General features: G+C 44.8%; 1 protein-coding gene and 1 non-coding gene across 6 annotated transcripts in view; one reads left to right on the top strand and one right to left on the bottom strand.

The window, feature by feature from the left end:
• Positions 1-22,050, bottom strand: part of raskol (Ras GTPase-activating protein raskol) — a 94,427-nt gene that overhangs the window by 48,809 nt on the left and 23,568 nt on the right. For 3 of the 5 annotated variants that reach the window (XM_089581507.1, XM_089581508.1, XM_089581509.1), the window contains 4 exons: positions 9,316-9,428; positions 7,753-7,980; positions 6,504-6,817; positions 5,232-5,508 (listed from right to left, as the gene is read on the bottom strand). In XM_089581507.1, coding sequence (XP_089437633.1) covers positions 5,232-5,508; positions 6,504-6,817; positions 7,753-7,980; positions 9,316-9,428 — 932 coding nt within the window. The other 2 variants (XM_089581510.1, XM_089581511.1) reach the window with 2 other exon arrangements.
• On the top strand, positions 8,971-9,044 carry TRNAT-GGU (transfer RNA threonine (anticodon GGU)). The gene has a single exon. It is a non-coding gene; the product is annotated as a tRNA-Thr (tRNA).

Here is a 22,050-nt window from a genome sequence, read left to right as displayed (position 1 = left end):
GGGCTCTACAGAGTCCGAAACATTGGTTGTGAATACGTGCATGTACCTCTGACATGCGCAACAGTTCCTAAATAAAGTCGAAGACTTCGAGCAGGTCCGAATTAGTGAAGTGTGAAAAATTAGTTGGCTACTGTATACTCAATGTACTGATGAATGTGAGTTCGATAAACATGATCAACAGTGCTACACTTCTGCACATATTTTCAAGAGGATGTTCCGAATGTTCGATATCAACAATACTAATTCGATACACCTGGGTTCAATATATCTGGTATTGTCTGCAGTTCTTTTGAAGCGCATTCCTTTTAAAGAACAGCTGGCCACGGGCTACCTCAAGTCTGTGCACTAGGGATGTGCGAATACTAAAATTTTTGAATACGAATCATATACGAATATGAAAAAAAAAAGCCTTAAATACTGAATCGAATATCTGTTCAGTACAAAAAAAATTCTCAAAAAAAGATGAATAGGCAAATGTCCTTTTTTTTTTTTTTCAAAATAGTGTACCCTATTATTGCAATCAAAATAAACAGGCCTAGACTGACTCAGCATCAAAAAAAAAAAAAAAAAGAATGGAGTGCACAGAAATGTATACTAAGTATTTGATTACACAGCATAACAGTATGCAACCTGTACTGCAGTCACGAAAAATGAGTAACAAAATGAAATCCATGAATGTCACATGGCTGGCAGCTACAGATAACATGATGGGTAGTAAAATCTCATTAATTCGGACTAAAGGTACAATTATCCAAAGGACGAATTCAGAACTTCAAAATACTCGCTTCGCTTCAAAACTATTCGAACAAGATAACTATTCGCTTCATATTCACTTCAAACTGAAATTTCACTATTCGCACATGCCTACTCGACCCCAATCTATAAGCCCCATGCGAAATTCCGCAATCGGGTTTTCCCGCATATCATAGCTGAACAAAACCACGTGGCAGAGCTCACGTTAGAATTTGAGTTGACAGTCAAATGCCATGAGTGTGGGTGGTAGGTTTGTAGCACATAATAGAAAGATAAAAGTCGGATTTATGAAACTGCACGTGGTATTCAATAGCTGCAAATATTAAAAAATTTTGAAATATTTGCCGCACTCCTATACTCCGTTTTATACATAGCTGTCAACGCAGCCAAGGCTACGGCGCCTGTTCGCGCTCCTCGTCCGCATCGTAATGTAGTGCGTCGAAAGTGAAAAGAGTAATGAACTCAATATTAAAGTTATTGTTGGTTAATATTGCAGTATAATGATAATGGTGTTTTATTTTGCAAAAAGATTGCTTTTTCTTTAATGTTCTTCAAAACAGAGTGCCTTAGTTTTCTGGGTTTTTTTTTCGGCTCCTCCTGTATCAGGTTTTCGCAGCTAGGCCGGCCGGCGATGTCGTCTGCTTTCGTCTTTCGGTTTCAGAGTATGCGAAAATGGCACCGCTATCTCCTACTCGCTTGTTTTCTTCGCCCACTGCGGCTTTAAAAACATCTCCTGCTCGCATATTCTCCAAGCTGAAGCCTCCGAAAATTTCGAGAGACTGCAAGCAGGTGATTGTCAACGTTTACTGTAGCGTAAGGAAGCGCTTCCCGGAGAAGACTGCGCGTGAAGTTCTCGAAACTGTGGGCGAGGTGACCGGGGTGAGCCCTCGGACAGTTGCGAGGTTCAAGAAAGAAGGTATCTCTACTGGAATAAGATCACCTTGTGTGCCGCATGCTAAAAAGTCGCTCATTGCCCGAGAAAAGCACTTCGCAATCACGTCCGTCGCCAATAGACTACACTGCCTTTTCCCTTCGAAGCAAGTAAAGAGCGCTGTGTTTTTCAAGGTAGGCATTAGAGTTTGACAGTTTCGACTTTCTACCTAATGATGATTTTAATAAAAATAAAAAAAGAAATGAAAAAAAAAACCAGCCAAGCCGGGAGTCGAACCTTGGCATCTTGTAAAATGAACTCATAGGCGCGCGCTTCATACCACTCAGCCACGACGCGAGGCGGACGGATACATTTTGCTTGTTTTTTGCAGCGGACTACTTTCGTACCTTTGGCAGCGTTGACAGCTATGTATGAAACGGAGTATACTGTGGACTTCACCTGAGCTGGAATTTCATGCCAAGCTTGTTACCAAAAGTTTTGCAACTGTGCCAGAAGTTTGCTGCGTTTCTTCATTATGTGTGCAGCAATGATAGCATTGACAAATGCTATCACTGCTGCACATTACGCAAAAGGCTTAGCATTGTCACGGCCCTGCTTCTGTCACTGCGGATGCGTCCACACGACATGCTCACACTCGCAATTCATGTGTTCTCACGTAAACACTACGAAATCCATGCAGTCAAGTTGAAAGTACAGTGCGTTTACTTGGCTTGTAGTAACAAAAACAATGAAGGTGTAGCAATGAAAAACAATACAATAGCAGCCATGAAAGTTGCACTTGCAAGTCAAATGATGCACACTGCTAACAACTGCACTGTAATAGTGTCTGAATGCATGTTTACAAGATGGGTCATAGTCCAAACAAAATGCATCAAACACTACCACAGACAGCTGTGAACTAAAGGCTTCTGGTGAGGTCCTGCTCATGTTGCATGACATCCAGAAAATGCCTTGAGCATTCAGCTTGAAGGTGCCCTTTCCAGCCCGAATTAAGAGTCAAAGTAGAACCTGCTGATTGGACAGCACATCAGGAAATTTCACAGCTCCTGTGAAGCGAGTTTCACTTCCATGAAGATAAAACGTGCCTCGAAGGAAATAAGCAGCAAACAATGACAAAATTTGTATACTGGGTGCTCTTTCCATGTGGCTGGCAAGTGCAGGGCACCAAACTATGAGAGATGCATGCACACAGTCAACAATATCTACAGTACTGTGTTGTGGGAGACACTGGTGCTCTTGGCAACATTACCCACAAGCATAGTTACAGCTGGGCAGTAGCGACAAGACATACGTGCTTCTCTGCACTATACAGGTGTTTCACGTAGCTTGGACCAAGGATATAAAAAAAAGAAGGAAACCACACCTGGGTGAAACCAACTACATATTGTTGGCGGTCATTTGGCACTCCCCAGATAATTTTTTATATCACGCTTCATTAGCTAATTAATTAAGATGAATTATGCAAAATTTTTAATATACACTTAAGAGCCAAATGTGTTTCAATATGTTACAGAGGAGGTAGAAAACAACCGATCCAATTTTTCCTACTAACGTACCTACTGAGTGTTCCTTCTTTTCCGGCATTAAATGGAAGTCGGCGAAATATGAAAAAATTCCACATCCCTGCGCTCACACGCTACGATGTTGCAGCACCCCCAACCGCGTTTTAAACGAACGAAACGTATGCACTGACTGTGCCCAAGTGAGTGGCTGCCGCTCTGTTCGATGGGCTGCACAGAAACGGAGACTACTTTGAACTACGCCACTTCACTGCTTTCCCTTCCTTTTTGTTTTGTCAGTGTGATTGCTCAATAAAGGCTCTGTCTGAATTGGTTGTCGGTGGCCTTACAATCGCATATCACAGAACACTGCACGCACTTTTCATGTTCTGGAAAAATGTGCTGAAGCACTTTCAAGATTATGCTGACAGCGGCGAGATGGTCAGCGCGCAAGCTTCGTTCATTTGAAGCACTTTGGCAACGCTACAGTGCGTTCATGCAAGAGTGCAGTTACGTGGGTTTTTTTTTCACATTTTGCGGGCTTTCTTTTTAAATGCTGGAAAATGGAAAAAAGAACCACGTATGAGATACAATGGTAGAAAGGATGAGATCAGTTGTTTCTTAACCCCCCCCCCCCCCCTCCCACTACTTAACAAACTATGCTTGACTGTAGAGCGAATATTAAATTTTTGCATAACTAGCCTTAGCTAATTAACCAATTAAGCTGAATTTAAAAAATAATCTAAGGAGCGCCACATCGTGGGAAACAATATGTTGTTGGCTTCACTTAGCTACAGTGCATAGTTTTTTTGTTTTTTTTTTGAAATCCTTGGTTCAAGGTACATGAAACACCCTGCATATGACGTGCAAGCTGCACTTCTCAATTTAACAGTGGACGCAAATGCCAGTGAAATGAAAATGAGTGGCCGCTGAAATTAAAATGCACTTTCCATAGTGCCACAAGCCTTGTCAGACAACAAAATGAAGCAACAGTGTGGGTGAAACCACTGCTTCACCACTATTGCTGGCCACACATATTTCAATGGGGCATCTGCCACCACTACCGGTCTGATGAGTGCAGCTCGTGCATCATGTCCCCCAAGAGATGCAAGCATATCCAGCTCACTGCTGCTTCCCTCCCAGCTCAGGTTGCGCATGTGGGGAAACTTGCTCATGATGCTGGTGACTGTCGCAAGACAGTGTAGCAGATACAGCCCCTGGCTAAAAATTTGGACCCATGTTTTTTCGGAAAGGCTTCTGATTTTATTCACTGCACCTCCCCCCCCAGTTTACTACAGCGGGGTTCTTTTGTATTTGTAAAATTACAAACAAAGACGATGAGACTTTAAATCTGTGTGCACTTATTGAGTCGCGAAAATCAAGCCACGGGCTGTGCTGTTTCGATGTCACCACCTTACAAGCTTTCAAACAGTAGCAAAATGGTGGTGGTTGGGGAGTGGTTTCGGAATTCTGATCACGTGAAGTGGAACATCATTTCGAAGCTTGTGCTTTGTTTTTCAGCCGCATGACTCTCAAAATATTAATTTTTTTCTCTACTTAGGAATTGATTTCATCATGGTATATACAGTAGATATAATCTGAAGTATGTTTAGTACGGAGAATCTTTTTTTTTTTTGAAGAATCTACTTTCCGGCGATTTTTTGCGATTTCAAGAGCTGCTTCCCCCCTTAAGACTATGTTTTTCTGAGACATTCCATTATGCTCTTGATACAGTTTCACACAAAAACTGAAGGAGGATAAAGAGGGAAAAAGACAAAAGGGGGGGGGGGGGGGGGGGGGGGCACAATGATGATTCAACATTTGGACCAAAATATAAATGGTTTAACAGCCAAAGCATAAACTGCAAGATTTTCATAAAGAAAATGTCAAAAATAAAACAAGTTGAATGACAGCAATGCATTTTCTCATCCGTAACTTGAGCACATAGCACTAACACTAAGAAGTGAAACTGCTTACAAAGTGCACAAAAGAACTCTAACCAGAAGGAGAACCAGACGAACCTACAGCAGAATTTTTTTTGTTACTTTGGTGAATCCCCAGCAGTAGAGGCAAGAGGAGCATGGTACCTGAAGAAAAGGCTGGTAGGAGGCCAAGGGCTGCACCTCCAGTGACTGATAGCGCCATTTGAGCCGAACTGAGGGAGGCGTGCTCTCTTTGGCCCCTGGTGTTGGTGGCCCCTTCAGCTCAGGCACCAGAGGGTACCACTTCTCCGTCACGTGGTGCGCACGTGCTGGCACCAGAGGAACTGTCACCATTCCCAGTGCCGTGCTCTTGTCCCGCCGCTTGCGCCTGTCAGCCTCCCGAAACACTGTCACCGTAAGGGAGCCCACTGCAGGCAGGTGGCTGCGGCACAATGCACAACATTCCTCATCCCTCCCGCTGGACAAGCAAGCACTCACATAAAGGTGCGCTTTACAAGGGTTCTCCAAAACAACCACTTGGCACTGCGGTTGAGTTCGAGGCAGGTGCACAAAGGAAGATTGGTGCCTGCTAACTATCACAGAGTAGCTTTACACTTACTCCATAATCCACATGCCCAACAACCACTGCAGCTGGCAAAAGGGACACATGAAACAGGCTCAACCACCAAGCTAAGACAGCGTTCACTGCATGCAGGCAGCCACACTAAAAGGAACAGCTTGCAGCATAATACTCTGTGTGTACCAATACGGTCAACAATTGATGATAGCAAAAATATAACAATAGCATTGCGCTCGCCTCATGATAGCAGAGCCTGCTCATGTGTGAACAACAAACAATCTGCATGCTGTCCCCCCGATACAGGTTTCGACCAATGACAGATATGGAATCAACAAGTAATGAAGTGCCTCTAATGAAGGCCCCAGTACGATGTGAAAGTCTTTACTGTTATGATAATAAATGCAAATAATGTTCTGCTGATAAAATGACTAACGTAATTCTCTGTGGAATAAATGCTAATAATGCTCTGCACACTTTCTTTCCCTCATAGTGACAATGAATAGATAAGCAGAAAATTGACTGAGCCTTCTAGTTGGGCTTTGCTGCCAAAATAGTAGGCTGGGCCTCTTTACATTCAAAGCAGTCTGCCAAACTGAACAAATAAACACCAGTACCAAACATGACACACACGAAAAGTGAAACACCATTTTACTGAAAGCAACTGTCAAAATAAAATACTGCTATGGTTCAGGCCAAACCTTATCTGCAATCTGGAATTTTGTACATTTATTTTGTTGTGCCTCATAACTAGACTAGAGACATGGAATTAAAAGGTAACTAGTATCCGTGAGATTACACGACAGAAACTGAACTCTCAGTCTACTTCGCCACAAAGTAAATGGGCCGGCACAACCCACCTGAATTCAAAGTGCTCCCCCCAGAAGCAGAGTTGAGCCTTGAGCTTGGCTGAGGTGCGAGCATAGAGCGTACCATCCAAACGCAGTTCACAGTAGTACCGCTTCTTGGGTGCCAAGCCTTTGGCCTCAAGAACCCAAAGGCGGAGACCATTCTCGGTGCGCCGAACAGCGTCCCGCTGCGGCTGTGCAGCTTGTCGCAACCGGGCCAACCAGTGCAGGCACTGCTGTCGTGACCGGCAGGCATACACACAGGCGGGGCCATCTCGGGGTGCCAACTCAAACCAATGTTCACCAGCACCCCGTGGAGCAGGGCCCTGCATAATTGAGAACACAAAAAAAATTGCAGCACAAAAAGAAAACCCTCATAAATGGTGTGGTATAGATCATGGGCCTTAACATCCCTAAGCTACAGCTCATGGGTTACATAAGGCACCGCAGATTAGCGTTTAGGATTAATTTCAGCTCCTGGTACTCTTTACTCGAGCCCAGGCATCACACAGCACACAAGTGCTTCTGCATTTTGCTTTCATCAAAATGTGGCCGCATGGCCAGGATTCAATCCCATGACCTTGGGCTCAACAGCTGAACGTCACAGCCACTAAGCCACCGAGGCAGGTCTGCACCTCCTACACGAGTGAAATAGCGAATGCCCTTCAGAGAAACACTACCTTGGCAGGTCTGCACCTCCTCTGTGAATAAACTACTGAATGTGCTTCAGACACACTACCTCTGGTACAATAAGATAAGTGGCAGGGCTAGTTACTTCGTCATTCTTCTGAAGCCCAGAAATACAGTACTATGAAAGATGAGAGTAGTACACGCAGGAACACGTGCCTGTTCCACCCTTCACATTCTGTAGTGTGGTATTTCTACATTTCTACTTCAGGCACTTCTGCCTAAATGGAGCATAGAAACACTGCCACTTAGCAAGCAATCACTGTAGTTTGGTTCAGTTATAGCTATAAAATTTCAAAAGATGAAGGCTAGTGTGCCATGGAATGAAGCACAGAATGAAAAGAGGGCCCTTCCTTCCTTTCCGTGCTTTGCTCCTTGACACACCACCTTTTAGTATAAGCCCACATCAACTTACCGAGATTTCAACTCTTTTTCAAAGTTTGTCAACAGTTTCAAAACTGTCACCCTAACAAAAACAGACACCTATGCACTGAGTATGACAAAGAGTAAAAGGTCCAGTTCATTGAAACACACCAAGGGCATCCCCATGAAGAGACAAGAGAGAAAAGCCTACCCAAGCCTGTCCCTGTGTGGGGTGGTTTCGGAGGCTAGGATGCAGAGGACCCAGCCTGGCCCCCTCCAGGCCCCAGGGGCCACCAGGTGACTGCAACAGTGACTCGTGCGAGCGCGAACCACGAAGCCGCGGTTGAGGCGCCTCAGCTCGTCGCGCCCGCTCCAGCTTGCTCACACTCTTTGTGCGCTTCAGAGGGTTCTGCTTCAGGGACCGCTTGGAGAAGAAGCTCTGGAACATGGGAGGCCCCAGAGAGAGACAGTTACTCCAGTTACCTCCACAGTGAAGTGAAGGGCTTCATTCCATGCTATTAGAATGTGTCCTGGAGAAATTCTCGATACACCTGGAATCCCTTCAATGCTTTATGAACCTGCTCAATACGGTAAATATATGGAGCACATATTTTGATAGAAACTAAGCTGGTTATTAGGGGTGTGCAAATATTCAAAATTTCAAATACGAATATGTTCTATATTCAGTTCATATTCAATTCAAGAAATGGATACTCGAGAAATTCTGAATATTCACCAGCAACAGAATACCATGCCGACTTTCATAAATTTGACCGTGGCAGAACCACAATATCTGGGCAAATTATTTGAAGATCGATATTTGAAGCCATTTTTCTTCGTATTCATATTTTATTCGTACATTAAAATTTTTACATTCACAAACCCCTACTGATTATACTATACATCATACACACATATGCTGAATGGGAAGGTCAAGTTCACAGTAACAGTGTAACATGACAACAGCCAGGCTAATTTTAATTGCACATAACTCTTACAGTAACTTCGTAAGATACTTTTTTCTTTGGCGACTGCTACTGAATGGGCCACTTAAGGATGACACATGAGCAATAATTTTTAATAAGGGAGTAATTATTCATTGACGTCCACCTGAGCGCAGCCATACGGCTACAAAGGAAAGCTATACAGCTTTCTCAGAAACTTCGTAGTTAAAGAAAAATTCGTCCTGGTCCGGGGTTCGAACCCGGGACCACCGCTTCACCGGAGCAGTCGCTCTACCAATTGAGCTAACCGGGACGGCAAGCTTTTATAACCGAAGCGTGGCCTTGTGGTAGAGCATCCGCCTCGCATTCGGGAGGTGCTGGGTTCGATCCCCAGTGCCGCCGGTTACCCACCGGTTTCTTTAATGGGTACAAGTTTTCCCCTGGCCTGGTGCTCGGCTCTTCTAGGGTGAAATGCTGAAATGCTGTCCCGGTTAGCTCAATTGGTAGAGCGACTGCTCTGGTGAAGCGGTGGTCCCGGGTTCGAACCCCGGACCAGGACGAATTTTTCTTTAACTACGAAGTTTCCGAGAAAGCTGTATAGCTTTCCTTTGTAGCCGTATGGCTGCGCTCAGGTGGACGTCAATGAGTAATTACTCCCTTATTGCAAATCTTCTCCACCTTGGGGGATTCCCCTAAACATTTGGTCAGCAATAATTTTTGTTTCGCAGGAAATAAAAGCTGGGATTAATTACATGCGGAGAGTAATAGAGTGAATGCAAGTCTAGACTCAGTTTTGTGCCAGTTCAGGAGAACACTAAGGGGCCCCTCACCACTATGCGTGATGGTGTGGCAGTAGCATCCGGCACCCGACCCCCCAGGACAGGGGTGCTGGTGGCGCTGCCCCCCTGCCGAACCTCGTCACTGCCGCGCTCCTGGGCTGCCTCTGCGATAGCAGCCACATGGACACATGAGCCAAGACAGCAGCGAAAAAGAATATGTGTCACAGTATTACAGAGGGAGTGCACACAGCTTACAGTCTCGTGCAAGCAGTGGAAGGGGGGGATGCCACATTAAAAAAAAATGGGGAAGGCCAGGGGAGGTGGTGGTGGGGGGGGCTTGCATATACAACTGGTGACATCCAACACAACTGAACCTGACAACTTACTCCAGATCTTGTGGCAAGGCACTGCTTTTAAACTAAGTTTGCCTGTAATGGTATCTAATCCTCTAAATTAAAGCAGCAATCTCAAAGACCGCACCAATTAGAGACTAATGCAGTTCACAGAACTTGCCAAAGTGCAATAAATCTTGAGATATTCATAGATCAATTCACTTTTTACCACCTGATTCTGATAATGGGTGCTCAGAAAGTGCGGGAACTCCCACCCACAGTAACGCATCAGGGTGATGAGCTCATGCTTACATTGCAGACAGATGCTTTAACAGCACTGTCATATGGGCAGCGTGCACTTCACTAACTTATATCTGCCAGTGTGTTGGCCTAGTGATAAAGCTGTCACGCTAACAAGGGCAGATGACAACATGCCGGTAACCTTCACAAGTGACAGAGCACCTGTCAGCAGCAATCGTAGCTGACCGAGGCATAGTGCAGGTACACAACTGCAAACATGTGCTGTCACAACTTGTCAGTCCCTCACATTATACTGCAGGCGAGACGTCCCACCCAGTTCCCGGATCATGTGGGAAAAAGAAGAGAATAAATTCATGATTACCTAAAGAGCAATTGCACTTTTGTAAAGCTCTGTAAACTGCACCGGTATTTAATTAATTCAGTCTTCAAGACATCAATCACCACCATCACTAACAAATCCTGATTTATTATTTGCATAACTGTGAACCCTAGCTCCTTGTCTTTTGCCCTGTTCAGCCTACATCCAGTAAAGGCAGCATCCACTTGCCTATTATCATCACTCTTTAATAGAGCTGTAAAAAATTGAAAGGCAAAAAGAAATAAAGAGTGTTCTTGGAATTCAGGCACAATGAGTGAGCACCATCAAACTGTTAGCGAGTGCAAATCGAACAACATGCCGGCAACAATGCTAGAATAGGGGCACGTGGGTTCCATTATATTTATCAAAAGTGACTTCAATACCAAGCTGATAGGTTGGAAAAAAAAAAAAAAAGAATGGTTACACATTACAATGGCTATACTGCAACAGTTTACACATTTCCACAGCTTTGTAGCACATAATTTCAGCATGCAGAGATGCCTCATTTTGCAATCATTAAAATACTCAGCAGCAGGTTGCTTAGCTGCTATAGCAGTACCCTGGGTGTTCGGAGGCATTCAAACGACAAGAACACAATACTCCACGACTGTGAACAACAAAAGAAAATACACAATAAATTGTGTGCTACAATTTATTTTACATTTCTTTTTATTCCACTTAACAAAAGAAACTCTATTAAATGTTCCTGTGTGTAAGAGTTAATGCCACCAAACCTTTTTATGGTTACTGAAGAAAGAATGAAAAAAAAATCAACACACGTGGCGAAAGTATCCACTAACGGCGACCTTTTTTTTTTTTCTAGCTGCACCAAAATTGTCACTAGTATGCCCCCTATACAAGAAAAGCATAAAGAGATGTGTGCAAGCTTTACCTCACTACTCTCTATTCGCCCAAAAGGTCATGTTTCAACTGCTCATTAATAGACATTACAACTTCAATAACTTCAATAAAATAACTTGTCAGCTTTAAAAGACTGCACAATGAACAAACCCAAGGTGAACTGGTACTTAAACTGTAATCATGGCATAAGTAAACTGAAAGCTTAGAGGGTGAACCCGCAGCAGTCGAATTTTGATGGAGGCGAAGTTTTAGAGGCCCGTGTACTGTGCAATGTCAGTGCATGTTTTAAAGAACCCCACGTGGTTGAAATTTCTAGAGCCCTTCACTACGGCGTCCCTCATAGCCTGAGTCGCTTTCAGACGTTAAACCCCCAAAAACCAAACCGCACAAAAACAAACCAAAAACATTTTATTATATTCACTGCAGCAGCATTTTTCGGAGCCCTAATCCCTGTGAGCCACCCTTAAATTTTCTTGGGTGCAGTGTGACCCACCAGAGAGCGACTGGCAAAGCCAACAAATAGCAACAGCGAAGAAGAAAATCAGCACATCCAGGATACAGATTTTGATCATTTTACACCAATCTAAATGAAGGACGAAGAAAAGAATTGTGGGTCAAGATTATGTCACAACATAGCACTACAGCTGCAAGAACACAGCATACCGCATGCTGCAGCCACATTGTAGATTTTTTTCAGACAACCGTTGCACTATGCTCCTAAACCACCCCACAGGGTTTGCGACTGCCTACTGGTCTTCTGCAGTAATCAGAGCAGTGTATTAACAATGGTAAACAAAGTAAGTACTGTCAGAGGTAGTTCTCTGAAAACTGAACTATTACAACTTGCCTTTTGCAGTAATTTATACATGCAATCACAAAAAATAAAAATCTGACAATGCCTACATCAGTGAATATGGCAATCTCAGTAACCAAATGAGACAAAATCAGTACAACATAGCCAAGAAAAATGCAGCATGAATTCTGCTACCTGAACAGCACGTAAAGAGAGGCCACACCTAATGTGAAGAATGCTCACTGATACCCCCACTACTTGAGCTTCTACACAAATAATCAAGACTGCTAATCCACACATATCCACTTTAGCATCTCGCCCACATGTCAGCAAGGATGCTTACTTCTTGTGTTGCGGCTGCTGAATCACCGCCATGTCAGATTTGTTTTCCTTTTTGCTCTTGAGGCAACTGCCCGTTTTCATTACTATAATGTTTCCTCCTTGCTGGATGAGCTTTTATCAAACCCTCAACTATACATGTTAAATTACATATCTATTAAAAACTGAACAGCTTGCCAAAACATTTTTGTAGTATTCTGATAACCATGAGAACATCTAAATGCACCATGTCAACCAAAGAACGTCTAGCACGCACATATGACTTAGCTTTGACTGCTAGACATTCTTTAGCTGCACAAAAAACCGACAACAGCACTTGAACAGGTGTAATGCAACCCTGCTACGATTCAGAACGCTGTCACATAAAACAATGCAGTGCACTTCACATTGCGCCCCTCAAGAAATCCAGAGCTTCGAACATCTTATTAACAGTACTTCCTAAGGATATTCCTTCCCCAACAATAAAGCAGGTACTATGGCAACATAGGCATAAATATGAAACTTTTTCACGAATAAAACTCAACAAAAGCAAATGCCCACACCAATAATTTATAGGCCCCATTTCACATGATGGGATCCATTAACAGCTTGGAAGTCTAACAATATTACTACCAATAACAGCAACAAGCAGCTGGGCCGTGTAAATCAAATGACATACTTTACGAGGTCTATCAAAGTTTGCTGGCGAACATTAAAAAATATACAGAGTGGCAACAAAATACAAGAAGCACAAGTTGAGAGACAAAAAAAAAAAACTGCGCCGTGGCTCAACAGGCTTCGATTAGTGTCCAAGACATTAATCCGCTGCATCATGCTATTGTAAATGCGATGAAGCAATGAATGAGAAAAGCTGGTCTTGCACTCACGCATTCATCTACAGCGCGCAAGACGATGGCGATGATTTCTACAGTTGCTACAGGTCCAGAAAGTGCCAACAGCCGCTTCAAAGCACAGTTGTGAACAGTGGCAGGTATCCGATGAGTGCCGTTAGGGCGCGAAGACCTCACTACGTCCATCAGAAGGAACGCTACGTTGCAGCGACAAGCCCAAATACGTGCGTGATGAAGACCACTCGGAGCGATGAGAGGGTAGCAGAGACGAAACCATCCAGTGGCCGCAAGCCTAGACTTGCGGGGTCTCTTAAAACTGAACAGCGAGTATAAAACCTTTCTGCAACAATCGCACGCACAAAACACAATCCCGCCTTCTTTCTATATCACACTGGAGCCTCTTCAAGAACCGACGGCAGTGCGTTGGCTCGGAAAACGGGATGTCAGCCGAGTAGGCGGCGGCGTCTATATTCGGTTTGAGGAAAGAAGCAACAGAAAACGGCGCAGCGCGACCGACCGAGCGCGTCGGTCGAGGGAGGTCATGAGCGAGCGAGCGCGCTTCGTTGGCTTTGTCGCGCAATCTCATCGTGCCCGCGATCGTCGCAAAGGAAAAGCAAAAACGCAGAAACACCAGCGAACAGTCGCTCGTGTTATCCGGCGATTGCCCATGTAACACAACGTCACCAACAATAGGTCTGCCCTCCCCCGCTCGCTAATTTGCAATTAGCTAGATGTCACAACACTAGAGAGGAGAGCGTTGTTTTTGTTCGCGTGCGGGGGCGAACCGTCAGATGCAGCGCGAGCGCGTTGGCAGACGACGAGCGGAAGTGAGCGGCTACGCCTCTGACAAAACCGCCCTAGGTTATGCTTTCACCTTGTTCAGGAGAGGCGAGGCAGTCGAGCGCCATCAACGGGGTGGTTATTCGAGGATCCCGTTTACACTCCCAATGCCCTAGAGCGAAAACCAGCTGCGGCTGCCGACGAGACGGTCCGGGCGACCTCCATCTACTTTCCAAAGCTAGACGCCGCCATTTTTGCCGGGAGAGGAGAGAGGAAGGGGGCATGGGAAGGGGGTGCGCTGGTTGCCTGCCCTACTTTTTGTTTCGCAACTTTTTGTCCGCTTCTCTTGGTTTCTTATTTCCTCCACGCAAAGTTTAGCGGCAGGTGCGAATGCGGCCGCCCGTTTCTACTTCTCAACGTTATCGGTTGCCCGAAAGAAGGCGTGATACAGGGCATGATAACGGTGCCGGCGCAAGAGAAATAGAGGTCTCGACACTCTGGCTCGCACCGAGTGCACGACGAAAGAATTGCGGCGATTACAGACGAAGCGCGGACGCCAACGTGACACAAATTTTCGTTGTGTCTGATACAATAAATGCACGTCACCTGAAGTATGTAAGAAGGCATCTGAAGGTATCAGACGTTGATATGACAACACTAGCAAGGCTCGTTCAGACGCAGCTAACAGGCCAATAGACCTCTTGCATTGCCCAGGGGGCGCTGCGAAAATGGTGCTAAAGAGCGCCCTCTGCCCTCGGCTGGGTAGTACCGGGCTCAGGCGTCTGCTTCGGAAAGCGCGTTGGCAGTACGGACCCGCGACTTTCGCTTGTGCTTTGCCATGGCCTACAGCGAATATCGGGCGCCGAAGATTTTTTCAGGGCTGGCACGCTGTGTAAAGGGAAGAAATTATGCAACGCCAAGTACGTGTACTCTGTTCAAGAAATAAGCGGCGAAGTTTCAGCGCGGTGTCATTCGCAAGTGAAGAGAGTCGCGTACGAAGTTGAACCTTCATGTAAGGTCTGCACGCTTCGACATTCAAGCGCACCAACGCGATGAAATACTTGCAATATATGAATTCGCAGCAGCGCTAAACAGACATGTATACGGGACTGCTCGATCGCACGACGGTACACGCCGCGCCAGCACCGGTCTTTCAGCATGCCACGAAACTGTGGGCCTCCTGCAGTCTTTGCTGACTGCATCTCGCTAAACAAGTAGTCATGCCTGTTTTGTAGTAGCCGCCTTCTGTTCCTTCAGCAAATGCTAACATGATGCAATGCATATATGAGCTCGCAGCCGAATAACGCTGCAGCGCGAGCTCGTGCGCTGCGCGCTTGATGTCGTTTTCTTGCTGTATTAACACGTTTTGCCGGGCTAGTTGGTTAAGCATCTTGAATAAACAGCGCGAACGAAGACGAGCACAAAAGACAAGCGCTGTGTCGTCCGTTTTCTTGTCTTTTGTGCTCGTCTTCGTTCGCGCTGTTTATTGAAGATTCTTGATGTAGCTTTTCATCCTTAAAACGACCTCGCTCGAACACGTTCGCTGTTATCAGTGATTCCGCGCTGCCACATACGTGCTGGTTTGAGGTAGACAATGTGCACATTTCACTCTCGACGCTGGGCTGCTCGTAGTGCGCAGCGAATTCGCCCCCCCCCCCCCCCCCCATTTGTGGTCATTTGCACGCACCTGGCCACCTCACCACGTTGCACCGGTCGAATCGTCAATTGTCTCAGTGGCCGCGGGTCTCTAGTCGTGAACCACCAGCATGCCTGCTGATATGCCGATTTGCCTTAATAGTGATTATCTGAAGTGAGATGTTGAGACATAATTATACCATGCATTTTTTTTGTGCTCTTTGCTGTGTTGTGCATTCCCTTGATATGATCTCTGAATTATGCTGTTCGTTTCTCACCTTTTGCTGCTTGCTCTGTTGCGCATTCCCTACTGTTTGGTGATTGTCATGGTACACTTTTTGCTGCTTTGCTGCTTGCTTGGTCCTATATAGGGATGTACTAGACAAGTTGTGTTGTAGAATGCATAAATTCTCATTCTACGCCTGCATATGCGGCTGCTCGCTAAATATACATTTTTTGAGAGAGGTAAGCGCCAAAAGAAGACGAACACAAGGAGGATGAGGCCGGCTGTAGACCGCGGGGAAGATTGTAGGTACATATGAGGGATGACTGGTATTGTTTTGCTCGTTACCCACAAAGTGGCTTGCATATGCTGGTGTTCGGCACTGCATCCCACGGTTTGCCGTCCGGACTGCATGTGCAAAAAGAATGAATTTCAGCAACGCGGATAACCAAACAAACATGAAGGGAGGCGAAGCAGCCAGCACAACGCGAAGGTTCGCATACTCAGTGCGTCGAACTGTAGCTATCCAGCGCGCCCGGCGCTCCGCTTCGTGAGTCCTTGAAGGAAAACGGTGGAATTCGATATTGGGATTCAGACCTTCTTGCTCGTGGCAGCCCACGACGCAGCAGTAACGACGGTGATGCTTTTTCGAGACTGAGCGAGGCCTCTCGGGCGGATCGGCGTCGCCGATTCCTTCTGCTGCCTGCATTTCGTCCTAAGGCACACGGAGCGTCGGTTTTCTAAAAACTAAGCCACGGCCGGGCCGCGGCGTGGTTGGTCACAAGTGACGAGCCTTGTCGCACTCACAACAGAGCAGAAAAACGTGCGAATCCAAGCAAAACGCAGGCTAGAAAGGTACGCCGCCACAGCCAGCGCTCACTACTACCCAACCTGGTACTACCCAGCCAGCTTTTCCTTGCTGCCACCAGGCGCCGCCACGTTACCTCAAACTCCAGCGCAAGAGGCCTATAAGCCACTCCCAGATGTGACATGTGGAACATAACATTACTAATGCCAACGCAAAGCCGCTGCGTTTATTATTGACACAACAGGAAGTCAACCGAAAAGTGAAGACTAGGTCTAACAGAACAAATTAATCATAATTTTTCTCGAAAATGTGCCTCTGCAAGTGCGTGTGCACAAACTATGGAATATGATGCAGCCTAGCAAATATGTAGTACAAAAGTGTCACACATTTCAGTTTCATGTGCTGATGTAAATCAGTAATGCAGTAAATCAACCGTTAAATGCCAGAGCACACACTGCTGCAAGCTATGTCTCTCTGGACAAGGCATTCGTAAAGTAGAATCCTGCAATAACATTCAATGAATGCACGGCTTTTAAATGCTCAAGGCACAATGACATTTTCACGACATACTTTCACACGACTATCTAATCACAAAAGGCATGCCAAGCTGTAACAGGCAGTAATGGCTAAGGAAAAGCAGAAATCTCACAAATGCTTCGAACAAAAATTTGTCACAGTTGTGCAGAAAAACAAACGAGCCAGCTTTGCTCATATTTCTGCTAGTTAACTTGGCAGCCCTTAACTCTTTCGTTACCACGCCACTGTGCTTCGATCACCGGCGATCGAAAAATTCGAAGCGCTACGGCAGCGCGACAGGGGCCGCTACGGACTTGCTGAGTCATTCGGTTTGTTGTTCACACATTAAACTTCAACTTCCTGTTTAGTTTATATTTTTGCCAAAAAGCGGCAATTTTTGAGACGCGCTTGAAGTTGGGTGTGCGGCGTCGGGCGCTCCGAACAAGCCGTCATCATCGGGAATGGCGCTCGCTCGAATAAACCCCGTTCCACTCAATTCCGCTGCGTTTGCACCACATATTTTTGATGTATGGATTAGCACGGACCCTGACGACGATGCTGTATCGTCAGGTATTGTTTCGAAGCCCAAACTGGGCAACGAGAGCCCAGAACGCTCGCCTGTGCGTTCAGATTCCTCGTTCCGGTCTGTTTGTGCGAACCGAAGCTCCTCATTATAGCCGTTACGGTGATGTGGCGCCATCTAAGTTGTTCTCCAGAGACTACAGTTTCGGGTTCTGCGTAGAGAGCAATTTTCCCACGACGCGCGAATTTTTGAAACGCCCTTGAAGCGGAGGGTACGGCGCGGACGCTCCGTGCATGGCGTCGGGCGCACAGACGGCGCGCGCTCGGAAAAACCTTGCTGCGCGCAATTCTACTGCGTTGACTGCAATTATTATCTATGCTACGAGTAGCAGAGTCTCTGGTGACGATGTTGCATTGTCGGATTTTGGTTCAGACGCTGTAACTGCGCAAACCGATCCCGGAACGTTGGCCTGATAGTTTCGCTTTCTTTTTCCTGTCCGCTTGTGCGGGCGCATCTGGTTTGTTGTTCAGACGGTTAGTTCCATTTTCGGCCTAGTTCGTAATTTCCCCGCCAGTCATGCATTTTTGAAGTGCCCTTGGAGCATAGGCTTATTGCGACATAATACGCGGTGAGGATGACGTCGCGTCGAGGTCGGGCGCTTCGCGCGCTCGGAAGAGTCCCGCTGCACGTGATTCTCCAGCCTCTGCAGCTGATTTTCAAGATCCTCCGAGCAGCAGTGACTCGGACGAGGATGTTGTAACGTCGGATTTCGATTCTGCAGCTACACCGCAGCTATACTTATCGCATACTATATATCGCAATATCACACCTATACTTATTGTGTTTTATATTTTTTTTTGAATTTTTGACGTAAATTAAATAAGTTTTGATTTGTATTTTTTAAACCACGCTTACCAAGCTTTCGTTTGGCGCATAACATTACACTTCCAATTTTTTTTTGTTGGACTGTAAAAATCATATAAAGGGCACTCTCAAACGAGCCTTTTCAAGAGGCATGAAGAAAAAAAATTCTAGCTCGAAAACTATTCAAGTTATAATTTTCAAACTTTAATGCCATGTTTTAGAAAGAATTGAAATTGTTTTGTATATTCTAGAATTTTTTTAGTGCAAGTGTTTGGAAAGTTATTGTCATATAAACACAAAACTTCTCTTCTTTTTTACTTTTTGTTGTGTTTACTGATTTTTTTTCACAGCATTTCAAGCAGAATATGTGTTCAAATAAATTTCATTATAAAGCGCATTCTATCTGAATTATTGTTATGCATTTTATATAATTTTATCTATCCCACCTTTTCTAAAAAAAAATTTTGTCTGAGACATGTGAAAAATGGTCGTTTTTCCCGTGGTAAGGAAAGAGTTAACCCAACTGCTTCCAAAGAGGGAGATTCACTGTCCTCGCTTCAAAATATTTGCTTAAATATTCATCAACAAACGGCGCCACATGCTCGGCCATTAATTTTTGGATGGAGTTTTCGCGACAGATGACGGTAACTCTTCACTAGTTTCGAAAATACATCGCAAGAAAAACATTATTTTCTCGTCGCTTCTTTTGAGAACAATCATGGAATCACAGGAAGACTGAAGTTACCAGGGCACTGAAATTCATGCCCTGCTTTTTTGCAGTAAGGGGGATGCAGACTGCATGTACCCTAAACTTTTAGATGATTTTGAAAGCAGTGAGTATGACTTGATCTACAAGATGAGGATTATTACTCGGACTCTGAGCCTGGAACTTCAGATGTACCTTGAGCCCCGGCTTGGAAATCCAAATGCATGCAAGCAGACATTTACCAATGCCATGTATTTGGCTGTTTACATCAGCTATATATTCCATCAAAAGTGACTGCAAAAGAATGTGCTACATCGTGAGATAATTTTGTGTCGTCGAAATGGTTGTTCATGTGGCTGTGTTTCATCAATACAAGAGCACAGGAAACCAGCCGTAGCTCCATCCTAAGTAAGTCTAGAGGCTTTTCAATAGCACCATTTTGATCGCCAAACACCTCCAAATGACGGTATAGCAGAAAGCATGGCGCAAATGTTTAGTGTACAAAGCTGAGGAAGAAAATGGCGAAAGCTATCAGGAGTGCGACAGGTGCCACTTCCCACTTCACGCACTTGACTGCTTTAAGATTTTTCACAAACAAAACAAATTTTATTTGCCCTAAGTTTGGAAGGCAAGCGTAGCAGGGGGCGGCAGAAAGTTAGATGGGTGGATAAGATTAAGAAGTTTGTGGGGATACGGTGGCCACAGCTGGCAAAGGACAGGGTTAATTGCAGAGCCATGGGAGAGGCCTTTGCCCTGCAGTGGGCGTAGTCAGGCTGATGATGATGAAATTTGTGATTGTCATGAGAGCCGAATAAAATAAAAATTTCTCGTATGCGACCTTTTCAGCGCGAGTTATTGTTAATTCTTGCCAGCAACCCAGGCCGCGCTGTGCCGTCACAAATGGACTGCAGAAGCAAATGGGTTAAGACAAAAAATATTGCATAAATCACCGCACTGTGTCAACAGAACTCCACTCAAGAAAGACCCTCCAAAGCAACCTGAATCTAGCGGTATGTAATTAAAAAGTATTCTGATCCTCCCTGCTACCCCATACCTTTGTGTGTGATAAACATCAAACCCTAGACATGGCCATTAGGACTTGTACTTTCAATGAAGGAAGCAGGGCTACGTGGTTGGTAAGGATAAGTAAATAACTACAGAAAATGATACTGAAAATAACAGCGGTCACATCAGTCACTCTGCTATTGACAGTAATGAGCAATGAAAACTAATAAAGGAGAATTGGGAATTGCGAGAGGGGACGCATTTGAACTAGAATGCCTCCAACTTAACTACCATACACTAAATCAGCTCACAAAAAGACAAAGTGAAACATTCCATCAAAAGTACAGGAACTGAAACTCTGCAATACGTGCAAAGTAAAACTAGTACTATTTTTACAAACAGTTATCACAAAAACTGGCAGCTGCTCAAGGGTTTGCAAGTAATCTTACAAATCTGAAAGCCTCTAAGCATTGAAAATGATGCTTTCAAATTTAAGAACTTTCAAATGAGTGTCGACACCTAATTTTTCTATGCGTGTTTCCTTCTTTGTAATCATGCATAAGACGATACTACATAGATCACCACATGGCATTTGCTTGCGACCGCTGATAATTTTCACCTGTTTCTGTTTCAATAGCGGAGTGATGGCTATAATGTCAAAGGATCGTATAGAACACATGACGCATTAGAAAAACTGCAATCGCTGCTTCTTCGCTCGTGTTCTGGCTCTTGAGACAGGTTGGATTTAGTGTTGTAGTGAACTAAAGACAAAGCAGTAATTATGCCGCAATTTTTCTCAAGGTTCAAGTGACCTATGCCAAACTTTAACATCATTGCCATCGCTTGGCTGTTGAAACCGAAACTGAAACAGGTGAGAGAAGAAAGTCGATTATAAATTATTTAGCGGTCACAGGCAAATGCAGCATGGTGATCCATGTATAGCATATCTTGCGCATCATTACAAAAGAGAAAACATGCGACCGAAATTTGATGTCTGTACTCCTTTAAAGAAATGTGTGGACACTGTTCTATATGATGTCAGGATTGTAGTGGACTTGATCACTGAAAACACCGGAAACAATGGGAACACTTTGAACTGATCAATGCACTCTGCCTCTATTCCACAGTTGTCATGACCAGCAATCACTGCTAGCTGATGCATAGAGCCTAGAAATGCAATAGTCACAAAAATGTGTTTTTTTTTATGTATCCGGTTGTGAATAAATCTGGCAACACATTTTTTCGTAATATGCAGCAAAACTGACTTCGGAAAGTTTGTTTAGTTGCACTGCACCACCACCACAATGAGTGGTACATAACTATTCGACCCTCCAGTCACACTCTTCATTACATCAAGGGGCCATATGCAGACTAGGGATCACAAATTTGAATGCATGGTTAAGTACGATACAACACTCGCAATGCAATAGTGTACAACGCATTAAAAATCACACTACTTCAAAACAATACCACTAATCTACTTTGTGTCCACTAGAATGCTGCTGCAGCAACCACACATGAATACTTCGGAAAACATTTGAGAAAACTGCATCTGGAACATTAAAGGGACATTGAGGAGAGCACTATTATATTTTTTTATAGCAAAATCCGATAGTTCGGCATGTCATGGCTTTGTTGCCACTTGGCCGGCAGCGAAAGATGCATTTATTTCTAAGAAATTTGGATTCGAAGTTGAAAAAGTTTTTCCCGCCGCTCTGATTCAAACTTGGGATTCTCCTATGACGACACAGGACTAAGTGACGTGAAACATGACATGAACATGACGTGACGCAGACTCCGTGATTTCTGGCGGCCAGCAGTGCGGCCTAGCAGCAGCCGAAAAGAAAGCTACCGCCGGCCGCACGTTGAAGGCATCTCGCTTCGCTTACGTTTGCACTGGCGTTTTGCCAGCGTTACGATGGATCTCGTTCTCGAAGTCGTCAATGAAGTTC

This window comes from Amblyomma mixtum, chromosome 3 (assembly GCF_055824585.1).
Source record: "Amblyomma mixtum isolate Tamu chromosome 3, ASM5582458v1, whole genome shotgun sequence".
Classification (NCBI taxonomy): domain Eukaryota; kingdom Metazoa; phylum Arthropoda; class Arachnida; order Ixodida; family Ixodidae; genus Amblyomma; species Amblyomma mixtum.
This window is presented reverse-complemented; position numbering and strand designations above follow the sequence as displayed.